General features: G+C 39.9%; 2 protein-coding genes across 5 annotated transcripts; both read right to left on the bottom strand.

Moving 5' to 3' along the window:
* Nucleotides 1–597: 597 nt before the first annotated feature.
* Nucleotides 598–8,899, bottom strand: slc25a33 (solute carrier family 25 member 33). 3 transcript variants are annotated; one of them, XM_020704582.3, is made up of 7 exons: nt 8,620–8,899; nt 5,738–5,911; nt 4,501–4,578; nt 3,091–3,191; nt 2,817–2,883; nt 1,517–1,797; nt 598–1,414 (listed from the first exon to the last, which is right to left on the bottom strand). In XM_020704582.3, the coding sequence occupies exons 1-7, from the start codon at nt 8,634–8,636 to the stop codon at nt 1,215–1,217; spliced, it is 918 nt and encodes a 305-aa protein (XP_020560241.1). In that variant the 5' UTR covers nt 8,637–8,899; the 3' UTR covers nt 598–1,214. The 3 variants fall into 3 exon arrangements, with proteins under 3 accessions (XP_020560241.1, XP_004070442.1, XP_020560242.1); XM_004070394.5 differs by having other exon boundaries at nt 8,483–8,761; XM_020704583.3 differs by lacking the exon at nt 8,620–8,899 and adding an exon at nt 8,059–8,275.
* Nucleotides 8,900–12,738: 3,839 nt separating this feature from the next.
* spsb1 (splA/ryanodine receptor domain and SOCS box containing 1) lies at nt 12,739–19,830 on the bottom strand. 2 transcript variants are annotated; one of them, XR_908996.4, is made up of 4 exons: nt 19,573–19,782; nt 15,518–16,396; nt 13,775–14,031; nt 12,739–13,680 (listed from the first exon to the last, which is right to left on the bottom strand). XR_908996.4 is itself a non-coding variant. In XM_004070393.5 (3 exons), the coding sequence occupies exons 2-3, from the start codon at nt 16,209–16,211 to the stop codon at nt 13,904–13,906; spliced, it is 822 nt and encodes a 273-aa protein (XP_004070441.1). In that variant the 5' UTR covers nt 16,212–16,396; nt 19,573–19,830; the 3' UTR covers nt 12,739–13,903. The 2 variants fall into 2 exon arrangements, 1 of the variants encoding a protein (XP_004070441.1); XM_004070393.5 differs by having other exon boundaries at nt 12,739–14,031; nt 19,573–19,830.
* Nucleotides 19,831–20,865: the final 1,035 nt, after the last annotated feature.

The raw sequence follows: 20,865 nt of genomic DNA on the forward strand, positions 1-20,865 counted from the left end.
TGAGTCACCTAAGAGTTTCACTCAGCAAGTAGCCGCTCCTTTGACAGGAAGAGGCATTACTGAGGAGCAAGAAAACAAGGAACTTTCCTGAAAACGTTTCCAGTTGGTCTATAAATAGAATAGAAGAAAACTTTTATGGGTTTACACAGCTCACTTTCTTGTAAGCAGAATAATATTTTACAGGATATTGTGAAATAATGGAGTTTCTGGAAGAATTTTCAACGACCTGTAGAAAATATTAACTTGAAAAATGCCAGACCAGAGAACAAAGAAAAATACATTACTTTTGGCACTTTAACTAATTTCTGTTGTGAAATAATGTCGCTCTTAAAATTTGCTGCAATCTAGAACCAACGTGGTTGAGAAGTTTTTCATTCCTGCTGCCATCGGTCTTCTGCGATTCTATTTTATGTCCATATGCCAGGTGATATTTGTTGGTGCTGTTTATATTCACCAGTGTTGACTGTGAATCCTGCTGAACGAACACTTTGAAAACATTTACTTTACACCCTTTTCATTAAAGATGACTAAAATACGTCCACACCTCATTTTCCCCTCCTTTGCTTCATCCTCCAGCTTTTCATGCAACAGAAGCAGTTTGAAGCACTTTTACAGATTTTATTGAGCAGCATCCGGTTTCCAAAACTGCAAAAAAGTAATCTCTCTCTCTCATGAAAATACAGATGAGCCTGTAGATATGTATGTTTATGGAAAAATATGATAAATATCTGTACCTCAAACCCAAAAGGTTGCATAACCTAAACGTACAAGTAGTCTACGTAGATATGAAAATGCCGAAAACAGCACAGTTGCTACAACTTCATCTGAACAACAACTCTTCTTCAGCTTAAAAAGCCTTCTCAGTTTTGGAACAACAATATAAAGGAAACAAATGTAAAATAACAAAACAAAAATAATTTACTTAACTTAAAATTAGTATTCCACAAAGATGACCTTTTTTCCTTTTCCACAGGTTTGGAGTTTCATTATTTTTTTCATAACTTTGTGCATTGTTTTGATGAACTCCTCACAAGCTTTGAATTAAATAAGTTGAACCGCTCTTTGGGCAACACTACAAGCTGCTTTTTTATCACTTTAGAGCACTGCACCAAGGATATGCGTCAGATGCGCTTTTACAGTTCTTCCACCCGTTGTGCCTCAAGCTTCAAGTGACATCTTCTGCTTTCAAGTCCAAACTTTCCATTGCTTTGCTTTCACTTGGAATCTCCCAGCAGATGGATGATGAGTTCGTAGCTGGACAGGACAATGGCCGTATTTGGGATTTGTCTGATAAGCTGGGGAATGAGTCCTCTGTAAAAAGCTGCATATCCTTCCTCCACAGCTATCAACCGGCCCGTCTGGAAGAAGTACTTGTACTTGCTGCCTTCCTCCCGCAGCCGTGTCCGGATGACCTCTGGAAACCATGATACACAACAAGTAATCCATTAGATTTTTTTTTTCTTTTTAACAGTAGAGCATTGTGTTGCAAGTATATACAGTAGTTGCACTAAATTACCGTGAGGATAAGCTACACAGGAGGCACAGCCCTTGGAAAAAGCGGCTGCCATCATCAGCCTGAGGAAGTCGGATGCTCCCTTCTCATTTTGGCTGTTTGGAGAGCTGAACTGATTTCTGGCGAGGTGTTTCTTCAGTGTTTCGTAGATGAGGAAGCAGATCATGGTCTCGGAGATGCCGGCGTAGGACGCAGTCAGGCCTCGGTAAAAACCCCGGACTCCCTCGGTTTTGTAAACGTAACGAGCACACTGCAGCGCGTTCATCTTTTTCTCTCCTTTGGCTCTGAAAGTCAAACAAGTCGATCTCTTTAGTGACAAAGTCACATGGATTTGTGGAGTAAAAACAAACACTTGTGTGCTGACAATCATCGGTTTTGTTCGTCTAAAAACAAGCATGAAAGGAAAACTGGGTTCATCAAGTCCAGCAAATGGGTAGAAAGGTTTAAGCTAAGGCCAAACACAAAAACTTCAACCAACAGTTGTGTTTTGTTGGACCGACTTTAACTCCTATCACATTGTTTTGACAGATATGTGCAATAATTCAAAGGGTTTAGAAAATCTGATTGATTTTCTCATCCTGAGGAATCATTAAGCTGCATTTACAGCAGAGCTACATTAGACCACGGAGGGACACAAACAGGCAGCGAGCCCCTTTTAAAGCTTCCAAGATGACCTAACTGCAGGCGGACATGGGTTAAGTCATGGAGATGGCCTGATATTATGACTTAAACCCAATATTACAATCATGATAAGTCCAAAACAGATGGAGCACACATCAGTGTCTTCCTGAATCCAAACTTTGAATAACGGATTTGCCCCAAAAACCTTCAGGTTCAATGCAACCGTTCACCTTTTCCAACTACACCATTCAAAAACCACCTTTTTAACAAACACATAAAGTTTAATCCAAATGAAACGCTTCTATATTCTATAAACCACCAGCTTGGAGGCTCTGTATGGATGGACCTGTTCTTCAAGGACATGGCTGTTTTTGTTACCTCACATGATACGACTGGCGTGCAATGTAAATATAGACTCCTGCGTGAAGAACAGTGCGTCAGCAGCCAGTATTTATGGAGGAGGGTCAAATGCTCGGCGCAAAACAACTGTACGGGACTGGGAGGCTCGGCTCTTTTTGAAATGTGCCTGCTTACGGTCACACTACACTTTGCCACCTGCCAAGACCTCAAAATAATTTAATGTTGTACACGGATCTGAAACGCCACACTTCAGCCTGGATAAAGATGTAACATACATACACTGTATAATTTAGAAAAATACTGCTGTTAAGAGTGTACATACTTTTTCTCCAGCTGCATCCTGGTCTTGACCATCCAGATAGGGTTCATCAGAGAGTTGGTAACAAAGGCTGAGGACATGTTTTATAAGCAGCACATTAGACAACTGTCCCTAAATGTCCCCCTTAATCAGGTTTTAAGGTCTAGGACTGTTTTAATAACATGCTCAAACATATAGAAGCACAAAGAGGATAGCTTTTTTCTTAACTGGACTGTTAACGATTGATATTTCTGTCTTGAAGTGCAACACGTTGCTTTTGTAATAATGCTTCACTCACCTGCAACACCTGCAGAGGACATGTGGACCAATCCACTGTTAGGGACAAGGAGCCCATTGAAGACCTCTTTAGACTTTGAGTATGCAGCAAAGTAAATGGCTCTGAAAGACAGAAAAATGTAAATTAGCACATTGTTCTGTACCATGACTGAGTTCATAAGCTCATCTTGTGGGTCAGACTGTTCCCGGATGCCCACTCTTCCCTCTGCGGTTCTGGAACAGACCGACATGGCTCCAGAATGGGCCGAGTAAGCACCGGGAACAACAGCCGCCCACAGAGCCACTGTGCATGTGAGCCGGTTCGAGGAACTCTGAACCCCTCAGCACATGGCAAAGCAGCTACTGTTTAATCACAGGGTCATTTATTTGTGACAGTTTACAGGAAACTCCAGAAGTGAGCAACGCTGGAGGTCAAATCCAATCAGGTGGAACACAGAGAACAAACTCTGAATGTTAGGGTTCTACCGTCCTCACGGGTTTTAGTGTCAGGTGCCTGACAATTTACTGAACTGTTGTGTAGTCGATCACAAGAGTTCAGAGGCTCATCAGAATCAACTCTTCACCTTTAAACTGAAGTTCACCTTTTCTCTCCCAGATGACAGATGTAACTGTTTTCTTCTGTGGCCAAGGATAAAAAAATGATTTTTTTTCCCTCAAATGTGATGAAACTTTATCAGTTTGACTCTTAACCCAGTACTCCGTTAGCCTACCCATCAGCTTGTTTACTCAACACAAAGGTTAACCAGTTATTAATCTTACTGAGGAGCTCAGTACAAGGAAAACCAAAGAAAGAAATGTTTAACTTGACAGGGACTTTTAGAAAAATGCATAACCAAATGAATCCTTAAAGGACCGACTGCTCTCTGTACAATGTCTTGTACAGCAGAGCTAACAAGCAGGAGTATAAGTGCTGGGGTCATGGCCAGAATAGTCAATTTATGACCAAAGTGAAAAACAAAAGTGAAAAATTGTAGTGTGTAAGGAGTAAAGCTGGTCTCCTTCGGGTTGATTCAAAGACCGTTTTTGCTTTTCTCATTAATAGATAGTTTGTCGACAGTTGGATGACAAATTTAAAAAAGTACCCGTCTGTTGACAGCTGCTGCTCTAAAACAACAGCTCACAGAGAACTAAGCACCACAATATGAGAGTCGGAAGTCATTGTCATGGCAACGGCTTCCTGTTTATGAAAATGAAAACTGTAAAACGAGGCAGACTCTACTTAACGTCTGTTTCCTACTATTAAAAACACATTAAAAGACTCTTTATTTCTTAGCTTTAACTGAGAGTTAGAGACATTAATGTTGTATAAATATTGATGAAAACTTTAAAAAACACTAAGATGTGTTGGCACTTAAAAACTAAATATTAGTGTCTGTAAAGATATGAGAAATAAGCACAAGTATTACATTACCTTGAAGGGGCAACACCAACAAGATTTGGCCCCAACCCACGGAAAAGAGATCTGGGTCCCTCTTTTTCAAGAATAGACCTGAGGGGAAAAATAGAAAAAATATGCATAAACAAAAAACAAACAGAGAAATGGGTAATGGCTACTTTGAATGTGGATAATGCTTTGTCAAACATAGATTAAGTTCATTAACTCAGCAGGAAAAAAATAGACAAGCTGAGTCCTGCAATCCGTCTCATTAGTACACCAGATGACTTCTGGAGTCTGTAGTGTTTAATACGTTACATAAGACCTGTCACACAAGTGTTTTTACACTCTCTCTGACCCACCTCAGCTATATGAATGTCTGCCAGGAACTATTTCAATATGCAGGGGAGGTTCTGGAGGTACAGCTTGGATTGGTTCAACTCAAATTTCTAATCACAGAGTCTCACAGACACCTGACCCTGGTTCTGAAACAATGATCTTAAAGTAAAAAGGTTCGCTTTGGTATCCAGTCACAGCTTTCAATGACTGGAAAAAATATCATTTTAAATGCACTTTGAATGTAAACGGTTGAAACAATACATTTCAATTTAAAAGATCTCTGTGTTGTTGATCAAATGCTACCTCAGACGTTTACATTCTGCTTCAAACAAAGCCAGTTCAGACCAGTTAGTACACTTAATGACACGCATGAAATCTAACACGGAGGTATCTGCTTTATTTACATGTGGCTATGTCCCAGCTCACTGAGAAAGGTTCCAAGTTTTGCAAACCAGCTTCAGCTGGAGCAAGAAGGAGACACTCGCACAGATGCTTCCCATCTCCATCTTGAGACATAGCTGGGAAAATACAGCTTTTGTCTGTCAAAACAGTTGGTTAAAGGTACTAAATGTGAGCAGAATACTCCTAATCCTATGTTTATGTAAAAAAAAAGGATTAAAGGCTTGAGTTTTCAGCAGAGCAAATGGAAGATTGTTCTATGTTTCAGAAATAAAACATAACTGCTGGACTTTATGGAACTATTACGAACAAGAATAATTATTTTTGACTGTCAGTGCAGCAAATCAGAGATGCATTAATGCACATGTATAACCCAACCTCCATCCTATTGAAAAAAAAAAAACTGAACATGTACTTGCTGGTAGAAAGTAAACACCATTGGACAGGCTTTGGACCATGAAGTAATGATGATCTATGTAAACACCGCATCACTGTTTACATGACAACATGGGGGGGGGGGGGGGGGGGATCTTACCGCAGAACTTGCAGCAACCCTGGTGTCACGGCGCCAGGTCGAATAACCCCAGTACCACTAAGGGTGCCGAGCTGGACTTGGAAGACGGGGCGGAGGGTCAGGCCAGAAGACTGCAACCGCGTCTTCAATACCTCAAGTGGGCAAGTCATGATGGCCCCCACTGTGCCACTACACCTACAAACCAACAAAGATGTCACAGGTCAATACTTGTGAGAAATAAAACTGTGACGCATGAAGAGCCACCTCTTCTGGAAAGGGACTCTTTGCAGCAAAACACATAAACACATGGAAGAGGTTTTTGTCTAAGGATATAGCTACATATTTTAAAATAATTTCCATAAAATTAATACAATTGGTTATTTAAAGCTTGATTGACAATCCAACCTCGTCAGTGCCAAGCTTAAAGGTCTGAAACAGATTAGACTATAAGCCTCTGTGCCCAGTCGTGTCTGCAGGACAAAGTCAAACATCTTAGCAAAAGTAACAACTGACCCAATTTCCCCATCACTCATCAATTTCCCTCTGTCATATTGCAGACATGATCAAAAGAGAGTCTATTTTTGACATTTTAAGATGTGTTCCGGTTCATCGATAACCTTCCCAACAAACACACACTGACAGAGTCTGGGCCTGAAACAATGAACAGCAGCCATAAAGATAAGAAAGGAAAAAAACAGACGGAGCAGAAGGATAGTATGTGCAGTTTGTGATAAGAATGCACACCAACATCAAAATCAAATTTAATCTGTTTAGAAACAAAAACAAAGATCTTTTTATACAGCCAACTTGTTTTAGCTGCAGAATTTTAAAAGCAAAAGCACAGGGCATCATAGTACTTTGAATACTACTCTACTGCACTTTCTATAAATAATGATTATTTTGCATATCATTGTTATCCAATTGAAAAGATACAATTCCTAAAGTAAGTGTGTGTGTGTGTGTATGTCTATATATACATATCTATATATATGATTTGAAAAAGATTTTGTAAATTTAACACTGTTGGTGTCACTTTTTTTGCCCTAATAACGGAGATATCCATTTAATACTAATAATTGTCAAAACCTTCAGTTGGTTAGTTTAGTTTTTTGTCACAGTAACAAAGTCAATCAAAACTCAAGTAAAGCTTTGTGAGCTCAGTTGGTTAGGTGTAGGACTGAAAGGTGGGAAATCAGGGTTTGTGTCCCAGGGGGCGCAATCAGCTTTATCCAGTGTGGGGTACTAGGGCAAGACCCTTTACGCTACTGCCCAACTATGTAGCTACAACTGAAACAAATAGGCCCCCCTGTGTCTGTCCCCAGCCCGAATAAAATACAGGGTCGTATCCGGCGTAAAAATCTCTGCCAAACCACCTGTGCAAATCAGTGAATCAGGTGTTTCGCTGTGGCCACCATTGAAGGGATATCCCGAAAGGTAAACAACAACAAAGTAGAGCTTTAGGATGGGAATGAGAAAAAAAAAGCTTTAACAGCAAAAGATGAGATGCTACAAAAGTCAGAGCAATTTGATGGTGAGCAATTTGAGCAGGTAGAGCACAGTTAAATTGAATAGGAGTGGCCTTGCTCACCTAATTAAATTTATAATATATACATTGTGTGTGTGTGTGTGTATATGTGTGTGTGTGTGTGTGTGTATATATATATATATATATATATATATATATATATATATATATATATATATATATATATATATATATATATATATATATATATATATATTCAGTTCACATTTGTCAACAGGAGCAGAAGTGGTGCCATGCGACTTATCACACAGAATCAGTTTGTCTGATCTATGTGTTCATTAAGACAGCTTACTTTTAAAGAAAAAATACATTTGTTAACGAAAAAACGTTTTTTCATAAACGTCTATTACACAGATAGTGATGTGGATCTCCGTGGGCATAAGGTGGGAACGTGCCCCCCGGTTTAAGATCCCTGATTCATGACATAACAATAGGACAGTTTCAGCTTAATGGGACTTCTAACAAAATAAGGATCTTGCTGTGGTTCACACCCTTCTTTATACATCTGAAAAGTTTAACAATTCAGCACGAGGAGACTTACACTGAAAATAGGCTAACATCACGTGTTTAGACCGGTTGGGACGAGTGTGGCTATTACATAATAAAAAGGACATCACGCAGCTATGGGCTAGCTACAACATACCGGTAGCATGTAGCCACAAAGAAAGATAGGGTGGACCGAGCGGCTGCGAAATTACTACTTCATTTGAAATGTCGGAGTCATCTTTAAAACCGGGGATTCGAATCCCCACCGCTCTTCCAAACACCATTAAGACCTTGAACCGGTCGGCCTTACCGGAACAAGCTAGCTAGCGTGAGAACGCGGAGCCAACTTCCGCACTCAGATGAAAGGATATTTGCCGGGTGGATCAACGTCTCAACTTTACTCGTGGACCAAATCTACAGTCTTTAGTTTAGTAACGTCGATGTTCTTATCCAACGGTTTACTTAACGTCCCACAGAAAACATAAATGAGCCTAGAGACGGATATTTTTGAGAACTGAACGGAGCTACCTTGCTAGCTTACTATTTTTTTTCTTTAGCATTTTAGCTTGATGCTAAACACACTTTCGAAATCTAATAGTTGTTTACATTTAAACTCTGTTACATAAAATAACAAACATAACATTAATACAAAAATATCAAAAAATATCTAAAGTAGCTTTTTTTTTGTAATAATTGCTATATTTAGCTTAAAGAATGAATTAATCTCGTCTTACCCCCCGGCGAATAGATGTAGCAGCGTGTCTTTCTGTGCCATCTTAGTTTTTCTCTTTTTAGTTAACCACCATGGTCTAAAAACCGTTTCTGAAAGTTGCGTTGCGTAGCGTCTGCCGCTCGTCCGCTTCGTCCTCACCGGGAGCCGGTTTGCATCAGCTGTCAGCGGGCTGCCGGGCGCTGATGAGGAGCTTGGCGCTCCTACGTCAGAGGGCCGGGCGGAGGAGTTGGTCGTGACGCGCACGCATGTGCTCCTCTCTGCGCTTTTGACCTTTTTCAAGTTGTTACACAACAAGTGGCACCAACAGGCGGCAGAAAATAAACAACTTTGACCATCTGACGGATCTACATTAGATTTTTTTTAAAAGAGCAACAATAAGAATGGTTGCTTTATAGTTGTAAAACATAGGCAGTGCTCAAATGTGATTGGCAGGTGACATGTTAAACATAAACAGCTATTTTCATACACTTTTATGAGGATTTCACCCTAAAATGGGAACATTTTCTTTTTTCCTACTTTTTTCCCTTAGTAAACAGTATTCCATTTAATGCAATAAATGTTCTTCTGACAAAATCTAAAATTCTAAATTCATTTACAGCTAACTGTATTTTCTTATTTTAATGACAGAGAACAAATCGTATGTTTCAACTATTTTCCAGAAACTCTCGTCCCAAAGCTGATCTCATCCGACCTGCTTCAGATCCACCTCCATTGTGCCAATACCAAAGAACTCCAGCCCCACAGGTCTGAATGATGACCCCCCAACAGCCCCCATCACCACTAAGTGCTTTTGAGCGGCTGGTATTGGCACAACTCAAATCATGCCCCCACCACCACCCCCACCCGGGACCCCCAACAATTCGCATACCGGCAGAACAGGAGCACGGAGGAAGCAGTATCCACTGGACAACAATGGATACTGTTGTGGGTTTACAACAGAGGAACTAACTTTTTTCTGAGGTATTAATACACTCTTTATTGACATCCAGAATCGATTATTGTGATGCACTTCTTTCTGGTATTAAGAAAAAATACTATTAATCGAATGCAGTTTGTTCAAAATACTTGTCTCTTAATTAGGAGCAGAAAGAAGGAGCACATTCTGAGATTTTACAGAATCCACACCAATATTTTTTTACTATTATTTATTCTATTGTGTATATCTCTTTGAGGTGCTCCTTAGCAGGAAAAGTGCTATCTAAATAAAGGTGAGTTTGAATTTAACTCAGGAAAAAAAAAACATAAATTTGGTTAAAATAAAACCGCTATAACTCAAAAATGCTCCAAAAAGTAACGCAATACCAACACGAATAAGCCGATAATTGGGTTGAAGAAATAACCCGAGTGTTTTAAGAGTGTAGAACCAGAGCCTGCAACATGTTTTTGTGCATTCTGTTTGGTTCTGTTTTTGTGCTGTGCAATTGAAACACGTTTGATGTTCTCCCCCCTTTCTTTAGTCCACATGATGGTCTCATCGTTGTTTACCACACAAGATGAGACTTTGATTTAGCAGAACATGGGTTATCTGTTTTTCACTCCGACCTTACTGTGGAGTGCAACATCTGTTTCTCACCCATTTTATCTCGTTGCTGAGAGATTAGGGGTTCCTTCACTTTCTAGGAAATTGTAGTTTCTAGTGAAAATGACTCGGCAAACTTCGTCTGAAGATCTTTATGGTTTTGTTTAATTCTTTTACATTTCACACTCTCGTGTATTAAAAAGAAATCCATATTTTAATGGGCTGTAATTTGAGAGAATGGACTACAACGACATATCTATTTTTGAGGAATAAAACGTACTGGTCTCTATGAAAGTTATAAGTAGTTTGATCCAGTTATCTAACATTTATTACCCTCTGATTATAGTCCATATATCAGTAAAAAATTATGTGAAAAAATGTCATTTTATGAATGAAAGTTGTAATAATTTATGACAAAAAACTGTAACTGAAAAAGCTCCATTGTTTAGATTGCATAAGATGGAATAAAACTTAGCATTTAACTCCCGCTGATATCCTGATAATGTGTACGAAGACCAGCCCTGTTTGTAAGATAAGGCCGTGTCTTTGTACCACAATCATCTTTGTCAACACTTTGTTTCATATTATAACACAGTCAGGACATATTGACATGAAAACAGATACAAAGGGCATTTTTTTTCTTGTTTTGTAAGGGGAGATAATGTAACGTCTGTGCACTGTTTTTCCAATAGCATGACATTCATTTTGGCACAGTTGCATTAAAATGCACATTGATGGTTGACATTGAATGTTAGTCATCACAGGGGACAATGCTGCCCTCAAGTGGAAAAGATGGGAAACTACAGCCGGGAGTTGCAGGATAATTCTGCTAACATTTTTCCAAGGGTTGCACTTGACATATGCCTTTCAAATGTATAGATTTGAAATACATATATTTACTGTTTTCCTTTGGAACTACTGATCGTATAAACCAGGGGTCTGGAACCTTTAGCACTAAAAGAGCCACTTGGTTCAGTTTCTTATTTACCAAAACTTTTAGAGATATAAACCTTATTTTTGTTGCAATTTAGCCTTTTTTATAAAACCTAGCTGTTAAATATGTACAATATTTCAATTATTGCAATGATTTATTCTGTATAAAACACATTCAATATCTTATATTTTGCCGGCAGTACATAAAAGTTCCAAAATACATCCTATCAAAGAGGATGCTTCTGCTGCAACAGAGTTACTTGAATTAAAAATTTGGGTCAAGCTTGATATTTTCCATCATTATGACTAGTGAGCTGTTGGTTTTTCGCTCAGAATGAACACTCTCTGGGCTTGCATGTGCTCACTCATGTTCAGGTTTCTCTGCAGGGTAAATGCTTCATCTTGAGTGTAAGTAACATTAGATCTAGTGCCATCCGCTTCAAGTCAAATTTATTGAAATAGTGGAGGGATTGTCATTTTAATTTGTCCTTGTAACTAAACCAGACTTTTTCTTTGACCTGCAGTTCTTACATTTTTGTTCAGGGTTATAACGGGGGAACTGGGTGGGCAGAGGGAGGGGTCCCATCTGTGTGTGATTGCCCTGGGTTTTCTGTTTTAATTTTCATATGACCATTTATTTGCTTTTATGTTAAGCACGTTGTGTTTTCAACCAAAATGAAAGGCGCCATACAAATTAAGTTTGAGTTTAAGATTTATGGTGAGGTATGTATAAGTAATGGTTTTGTTATTTTATTATCCTTTCAATTAATTACTTAACTATTGTAATTTTTCGTATACTGCTTCTTGTGTATTCTTGACATTGTGCTTTTTTTATTGGAGTGGGTGTGTGTACTCCTTTTTATTGATTGGACTATAGTCTTGAATAAATTCTAAGATCACCCAACTTAAAAAAAAAAACATAAATTACAAAACCTTTAGAATTTTATCTTTTCAAAGACTTTGTATTTTTCTTAAAAGCCAAAGAGCCACATGAGGGGGCCTCAGGTTGCAGACCCCCGGTATTGTATAAACTTTAATTATCTGAGTCTACAGTTTACATTCATGCACATTATTTTGCGTTCTATATTTAATTTTACAATACACATTTTTTCTTATTTCATCTTTACATAGCTTTACTTGTGTATATTATGTATATTTTCATCTGTGCCGTTTTCCTTAATTATTTGCACTGTCCACGGAGCGGACCTGGCGTACATTTCACTACTGGTTGCATTTGCTAAATATAACTTTGTATGTGACAAATAAAATTCTTGATTCTTGAACTTACTGGAACTAGGAGCAGATCTCTTTGGGGCATTTGGCTTTAGAGCACTTGAACGTAATCCTGTACTTTTATGTAAAATGCTGAATAACAGCAGGGATTAAAGTGCGTCTTTGACAGATGTCAAAAACTGATGCAACAGTAAAAGCTCCAAACATATTTAGATAAACCCAGTCATAAGCATGTAGACTGCAGGAGTCAGGACCCAAACTTGTCTGAAACTTTATTGCTTCTCTGCCATTACTTTAGTAATATTAAAGCTTTGCTAAAATGCAGGACTCTTTGAGGACACAAACTGATGGCTTTAAAGAAAAAAACAGTTTAATTCTTCCTTTGCTATGGTCACCTCCCCCCCCAACACATTTATTTTTTGGTAGGTGATTATGAAATTCAATTGAGGGTTCCAAAATTAAATCAGTAAAAACATCCAGCAGTGGATTCTGCAGCTCTGAACTAAACCGCCTCTGTAACGGATTAAAAATCAAACCTTGTATCAACAGAACATTCATTTGTAAACAGCACATATTTTGAAACAATCTTTAATATATAATTAACATTTCTACAGGGAATTACAAAAAAATATATATAAATCAAGGGGAGGCTGCAAGCATGGTAAAAATAAAAAGAAGCAGAGAGTTGACATTTAACAGAGCGTTGAAAAAAAGGATTTAAAAACTCTTGACGAGTCAGTGGTCTGGCATTTCACTGTTTGTTGGCATTATTTCTTCTTTGTAGATTGTCACCCACTGGTTCTTTTCTATACTGTGATTTATAGTCTGCAGACAGTGATTCACATGTGGAGTTTAAAACAAAACAAAAGAAAGAAAATAACCATACACTTGGGCATAAAAAGCCTGTGGTAGGAGGCTACGACACTAGAAGACGGAGTGAAAAAAGATGTTTAGAACATCCAGTAGCTGCCTGCTACAAACGATCACAGTGATGTTATCTTTCTGTTAAAAATATGCTGATAATATTCCAGTCAGCTGCCTGATCCCTGTTGATGGGACAATTCCACAAAACAGAAAGAGGGTCAGAACTGTCTCAAACTGCACTGGAAGCTCTTTATGGAGTGCATCTTTCTTTTAAATATACCGTGTGGTGTGAAGTATAAATATTATCAATTTAAAACCCACAATGATAAAAACTGGATTTTTGATAGACTTCTCAATTGCAAAGGATGCGTTGTAAAAAGTGTGCTGCCACCTTGTGGTCAAAGACTTGAATTGCACTAGTTTACTAGCATGTAAAGTTCATGTTTGTGACTTTAGTGTTGTCTCAGAGCAAGGACAATTAAAATTCAAAAGCTACATAACAGGAATGCATAAAAGACAAAGTCCGGAGGTCACAGCAGAGGCACCAATCAGTAATGCCAGAACAATCCACAACCTACAGGCGAGTCGTCACGGCCGTCTTTGCTTCAACCGGATCAGCGTGTGCATAGTGCTCAGCGATTCCTGATTTCCTAAAGTCAAAAAGGACACAGCTGCAAAGAGCTATAAAACAAAATAAACTCAAAAGGAGTTCAACGGCCATAAGAAGTGTACTTGCTGAATCACCGGTGAGGATGAGTCACTTCTGGAGGTTTTCGTAATGCAGTCAAACGGGTTAAACACCCCACCCTCCAAGGACGATCCCAGTGCAACAAACGAGGCGTCTGCACATACGGAGACCGTCAGCGTGCGTCGTCATTGGTAGAGCAGGTAGTTCTTGAGGGAGGCTGGCAGGGGTAGTCTATGGATTTCACCCAGACGCTCTCTTCCCAGCGCTACTCGGACCGAGCGTCTACACAGGTCCATCAGCGACAGCGGCTCAGCTGAGGGGGAGACGGGAGAGAAAGCGTGAGGGATCCAAGCTGCATTTGATTCCCTTAGAACTCATACAGAGACACCACATAGAACTTCAGTCATCCCATAATCATCCTCAAATGCTCTGACGTTTGACCCCACGTCTGCTTTAGCAAACTGAAATCTTAAAAATCTTAACAGTTTTTTAATTTAAAAAACAAAATGTATTGGAGTAAAACTCTTGATCTGAGAAGTATCTGGTATTTTATCTCTTTTTTTTTAAGCAGAGCAAAAAAAACAGATCTTTGATAAATATGCTAAATAATTCAAAGTATATTGCAAGCATCTTTTAGAGCCCCAGTCCAATCAGCTTTTGATCAATTTTAAGTGTTCAAGTGTCATATTTATGATTAAGCTGTTTTTAGAAAAATGAGGGGGGGGTGTTTACTAGGACATAGTAAACAGGGCTCAATGAGCAACCCCGCCCCCTTTCCCTCTCCTCATTGCTGCTTATGGCTCACCCAGCATATTTTCTACGTCACAAATAAGCTCTTGTTTTTAAACAGCATTTTTGTGTCTGCTCCAAATTCACAACAATTTGAATAACGAAATACTCAAATACAATTTTGATCTTATTTTCTAAATACAGTACAGACCAACAGTTTAGACACACCTTCTCATTCAAATGAATGGGAAGGTGTGTCTAAACTGCTGGTCTGTACTGTATGTCCTCCTAAATCAGAAAAATTGCACAAGAACAGGTAAAAAACAACAAAAACAGTTTTCCTAAATAAATGCAAGTGTAAATAAATACAAAAATACATGTTTTACAGAACATTTCTATGTGATCTCTGCAGCAGACAAGGCAACAAAAAGAATCTGTACGATGGGGAGTGGGTTCTGTGCAGCATCTGCTGCACTTCTTTCGCACAGCTCTAACTAGGTTACAAGATCAGAGCTGAACATAAAAATCTAATGAGCACGGAGCGCTTGGGACGTTTGACTTTTGATATGCTTTCCAGCTGAAAGCTAATGAATGATGAATGACTGGAATCCATCTAACTGGAACTGGGGATTTTTGGCAGCAGACGGGCACCGCTGGTTTTCTAACACGACTTCGGACAATAGTGACATCTGTTGTGGAAGCGACTCCGGTGCGGTTGAAAAACAAGAAAACAAGTACAGTTAGTTCATTCTCTCATCCCATCATTACAGGGCTGAGACCTTCCTGTGAGGTCACAAACAGTCGTATCTGAAAACGTCACTCAGAGACCCTTATTTGCAAGACAACACATCACTTGGAGTTACAGCATGTCTGGTTCTCCATGTTTATTTACCACATAGTCATAAAGGCTTAAGTCTGATATAACGCTTCTCTGCAGTAATTGAGTCCTTTCAGACATCAGAAGAACATTTAACTGCTGCAGCTTCGTTATGTAAATAAACCCTTCTATTGGTCAAGTATGCGCTATAATTCATGCATTATTACACGCTCATCAATATCAATATACTTACGATCAAGTCCATTTATGTACCGGATTCGAATTTCACAGTGTCCCCATACGGCGCTCACCACTGGATACAGCTTCCTGCCTTTAAGTCCTCTGAATGCTACACCCAGATAATGTCCATCCACTATGTAACCCAGAGTCCCCTCATCCATGTCCAAGACCACCAACAGGGAGTCCGGAATTATGAAGGTGTCTCCGGGCTCCAGGAAGCCCGGGTATGTTTTTCCGGGGAGATTCTTGCCGTCGTGGTAGAGTTTACTCCTGCACAGGTCCCACCCCCAGGATTCGGCGTTGCTTCCAACCAAAGCCGTGTAGCCCACCGAGTGCAAGGGAGCGTCACTTGTGGCCACACCCACCACTGCGTGCGTGCCCCTCTGGCGCATGGCCCAGCTTATTTCCCACACGTGCAGTCCCCTGGTGTAGCCGACGCGGCCACGGATGGCGTCCGTGCTCTGCGCCACGGGGTGCCGGTGAAACACCAGCTTGTTGTCATCTTTGACGAAGACGTTGAGGGAGCGGTCGTCGTTGTTCCAAGAGTGTTGGACCTGGACGTCCGGGCCCGCGGGGGGCATGTCCAGAATCAAATCCAGTCGGGACGGCTTGGTGTGACTCAAAGCCTGGAGCTCCAATTTCAGAGGGCTGAACGCTGGATCACGCATATCAATGGTTTTAATGCCACCAGGGACTTTTTGCCCCATGCTCCAGTTGGGTTGAGCCGCTTCTCCTTCTCCCCTCCTCTCGTACCTCCCCCCCTCCTCAAAGACCAGTGGGGGGAGTAGTCAACCTCAGGCCTTGTTCTCCACAGTGTTCCTGTGGCAAAAAAGGCAAATAGCACTCTTTGGCTTTAGGGTGGACGCACAGGTGCCAGATGTTTGCAGCAGTCCTGGGGGTCAGAAGCCACGAAAGCACAATTGGTTAGTCATTGTGGAAAAATAAGCTGAAAAATCCCCAACTTTAGCTTTAATCATATCAACAGTTTTTGCTGGAAATTACTGTATTTTTTAAACTATAAGTTGCTCTATGAAGTAAAAGTCGCAGCAGCCGAAAAAAAAAGCATAATAAAGAAGAAAATAAATTAATATATAAGCAGCACTTTGGGAGAAAATATATTAAAATATGGGAACAGGAATAAACATTTCATCTTGAAATGCAAATCATAACAGAATAGATCATAATAGATTGAATGTATGCACGCTGGAATCTAGTGTATTAGCACAACATATGAGCAATTACTCAGGTAACGATAGCATAAGAAAACATGCTAAAAGGTCAATTAAAGTCTTTATATCACTTTAAGTCACTAAATCTGTTGAATTCTTCATCCTGTGTCACTTTGGAACTATTCCGTCAAGCCAACACATAAAGCTGCAGACACACCGGGCACGTCAGGCTCATTAGAGAACACGCTAAATGCACTTTTAGCTTATGGTGTTCACACTGGACAAGCAGGGAGGGGCTTCTTTTGTTTTTCTACTGTTCACTAGCGCTTGCATACCTCCAGTTAAAAGAGACTTGCTGCGAAATGTCAAAGTGGTGCAAATCTTACAAACTTTGTTCCAAACTTCTTTTTTCCCTCCACAGCTCTATTCCGATAAAAGACTGTGTGTCACAGAATTCCGACCAAGCACAAACTATAGTTATTCATTTCTCCTCCATGATCAATTTAAAAAACGGTTGGCCCATAACAGTCATAGAAACTTGCGTAGCTACAGGAGGACATGGAAGCCCGAAACATTCATTTATATAGTTTTCATTGAAGGTGGCCACTTGAACGCGCGTTGCAGAGGGCGGTGTGAACATGGCTTTGACGCAACTGAATATAAGTTGTATCTTCAGCCAAATTTTGCAAGAACTAAAATCAACTTGTGTTCTGAAAAATTGAGTAATCAGATTTTACACCTAACAGGAAATATGCTCCATTTAAGAAAATTATATTCACAAGTATGTAAAGTTGCTCTTTAGCTGGTGAGGGCCACAAAAGGGCTTCTGTTTTTATCCATCATTAAAAACCAGCCTTCGTTACAGATTTAAACCTAAAAAAAAAAAAAAAAAAAAAAGAAAAGAGCAAAACAAGCCTTAATGACACTTTTCTTTTCTCCCATCTTCAAAGCTGGTGTTCCATCAATACCCACAACTATCTCTGATCTGAAGTCTTGAGTTGTGCGTCAGAAAAACCAGACTGTGTGGCCTCGTTTTACCCAGTTCAGCACGGCCAACCCAGACAGACGAGCTCAACCAGATTTTGGAGCGCCAGTGGTTGGATTGAAAAGACTCTTCACAATAGGTTGGATTATTAAAATGAATAGAGCGACACAGCTGCAGTTAAAACACCAACCGTCCTTACGACTAAGTCTGTAGCTACAAATCTGTAACAATAAAAACTATCCAACCATTTGGCTGTTTAAACCTTTAAACACATGCACACACACAAAAAAAAGAGAGCGAAAATGGTGGAAAAAATACAAAGCTCCTTCTGCTAAGAATCCCTGAAGAACTTGTGTTCCAAGTCTTCTGTGATGGAAAAAATGTCATTTAATAAAGTGGTACTAAATCAGAAAGTCAATTGTATTTGTCCTGCCACAAAGACTGAAGAACTATTCAAATAAATGACAAAGAGACTAATCAGGGCAGGTGTCACTGCTCCCTTTAGGTCTCCCTGTTTCTGCCTGAACAACAACACTGCAAGAAGCTTGTGTAACGTGGAAACTGGTGCTGCTGGGACAGCCACTCTAATTGAATTGTAGACAAGAGCTCATTGAATCCTTTAACTCTCCTTCTAATACAAGTAAACAACCATTAAAATGGGTCATGTCTTCTCAGTTATTGGAAAACAGGAGGGAAGGAAAAGCCAGCAGTGGGTGGCCGGCCGCCATCTGAATGTAAAAAAACCCAGATCTTTTCAATGGCTGTCCAGCATTCGGGGAGGGGGACATGTTAATTTACACATTTGAGGAGCCAAGTCTTTCACGGGTCCACCTCCCCATGAAACACAGACGGCTACACCAGCGCAGACCAGCAGGTCTTCCCGCTTTTAGCTCACGCCACAAAACAAACATCACCATTAAGTGGCACAAAGGGGTGGAAGCTTGCAGAAGGGGTGTGTTTGGTAGAGCCAGACCTGGGCTGCTGGGGGGCTCCTGGGGGCCCTGCGCTGGTTTGGAGCTCATTGACATGCAAAGAGAAGAGCTTGGTGGACTTTCAGAACCAAGGAAGCACTTGTTTCTCATTTAAGGCTCAATTTAGCACCTGGATTTCTGTTAAACTACAAAGCAGGTGAGAATTTCAAAACACTGTTTCTAGATTAAGCATGAAGAACAGAAACTGAAACTAAACTTGCTTTCTTGTACTTTTATAGACTTTTTTTAATGAAACCAAACACCAAAATCCACAAGTGATGCAAGTAATCCCACTTTTTGTTCATTGGGGGTATTGTTGAGTCAGCTTCAGCATTTTGGAGGTAATAGTCTGTGGCATCCATCAGCTGATGGTCACAACATCTGCAGTTTGGGGATAACATTAACCCCCCACCCCCCAAGTATTCCCCCCAGGTCCGGACAGGCCCAAACTGAGTAGGAAACCGAATCGACACCACCCTCCAACGGCAAATTTGACCTAAAAGTGATTTGTCAGTTTAAGTTGCTTAACAAATAGTTGTTAATGAACACTAAATGTGACCAAGTCCTCGCGGGCCCGTTCACGCGTAAACTTGGCGTGTTCGCCTCGCGGAGTGGATGTTGTTAGCCGTCCCGCATCAACTGTCGTGGGCCTGGATCCTGGAGTGACGACACAGCGACGAAATTATGTTACTTTTTTCCTTTTTTGCCTTTCCACTATTCCTGCGGCGTGAGCCCGCCCGACGACAGGCGTTACACAACCGCACGCGGGCACGACGGCTGTTGCTAGCAAAAACAAAAAAACACGATGGACGACAGCCGCGCGAGGCTAACGCTACCGTCAACGTCCCCCGTTCTGTGAGGAAACGCCGAAAATGATGCGGAGACAGGCCCCGCTGTAAAGCCGACACGAACACCCCGACAGCCGGGCGGAGGGAGAACACACCTTGGTACGGCGAGGAGGGATCCAGCTAAGGCTTCTTCCCGGGTGGCGCCCCTTTTTCCTCGCCGCCTCACCTTTTCCCAGCTTGAGCCTGGACATGAATTGGGTGAAACGGCGATGGCTGCTCTAACATCTCTCCTATCACGTGGTAAACTGCTCCCAGCTGCTCCTGCAGATTAGGACCTCCCCACGCAGCTCTGCGGACAACATGCAGCTGACGGTCCAAGTCTGCTCAGATTCGGAGAAAATGGCAAAAGAGAAGCCTTATTATGCCTTAAAGTGAGTCAATAATATTCATTTTTACATTTTATTTTGTTGAAATCTTTTTTTTTAATCTAGGTCCTTAGCAGCATAATTAATACATATAAAATACATAAACAATGAGAGTAAAATAAGGTAAAGACGAGCCTATTGCTTTACAGTAAATCACTATTTATTTCTGACATTTACAATTTATTTTGTTTACATGTGTGTTTTTCTAAATAATCTACTTTTTTCAAATCCAGGAACTAATCAGCTCAAAAAGTTTTTTACATTGCATTTTTTAAGATTAGATTCAGTAAAACAACAACATTGACATAAGTAAAATAAGAGTGCATCATGCTTTGGGTTAAAGGAAAAAAAAAAAGCTTTTTCTGTTGTTTAATTTTATTTATTTTCTGAATTGTTTGTGAGAGTCTCTTAAATGTTTTGGAAATGATGGAAAGAAAACTATAAAGAACTATCAATGCTTAATCAATACGGGGGATTTATGTTTGTCAATTGATGACAATTTTTAATGAATGAGTTTATTTATGGGAATTAATGTTTTTACTATTTTTATTTCCAATATACCAATTTTAAAAAGATAGAATTTCAGATTGGAGTTCTATCAAGTACATCAGGTGCTAAATCATGTAAGCTGAGATACAGAACCCTGCACACAACTGTTTCCTTTTTTAATGTGTGTGTGTATTATTTTCTAATTTTATTATTTCATCTTTTTAATCATTTGAACGTTTTCTTTGTGACACAGGATTTTGCTTTGCCAGACATTTGGATAACCTTTTCATCTAATGTCGTTTTCATTATATGTCCAATAAACACAATATGACTTGAATGCAACGAAAGAAAAAGAAATACAGAATAAATTAACCAGTAGTTAAAAATTTGAGGATTAAACGTTTTTTGAAACCATTTGTAAAAAAAATAAAAATTAAATAAGATTTCACACTGTATTATATTGACTCATAACTGCTCTGAAAAGAACCAATAACTGATCATCAACACACTTCAGTGTGCAAAAACCACACAAGC

Source organism: Oryzias latipes, chromosome 7, assembly GCF_053564925.1.
Source record: "Oryzias latipes strain Hd-rR chromosome 7, Olatipes_Hd-rR_3.1".
Taxonomy (NCBI): domain Eukaryota; kingdom Metazoa; phylum Chordata; class Actinopteri; order Beloniformes; family Adrianichthyidae; genus Oryzias; species Oryzias latipes.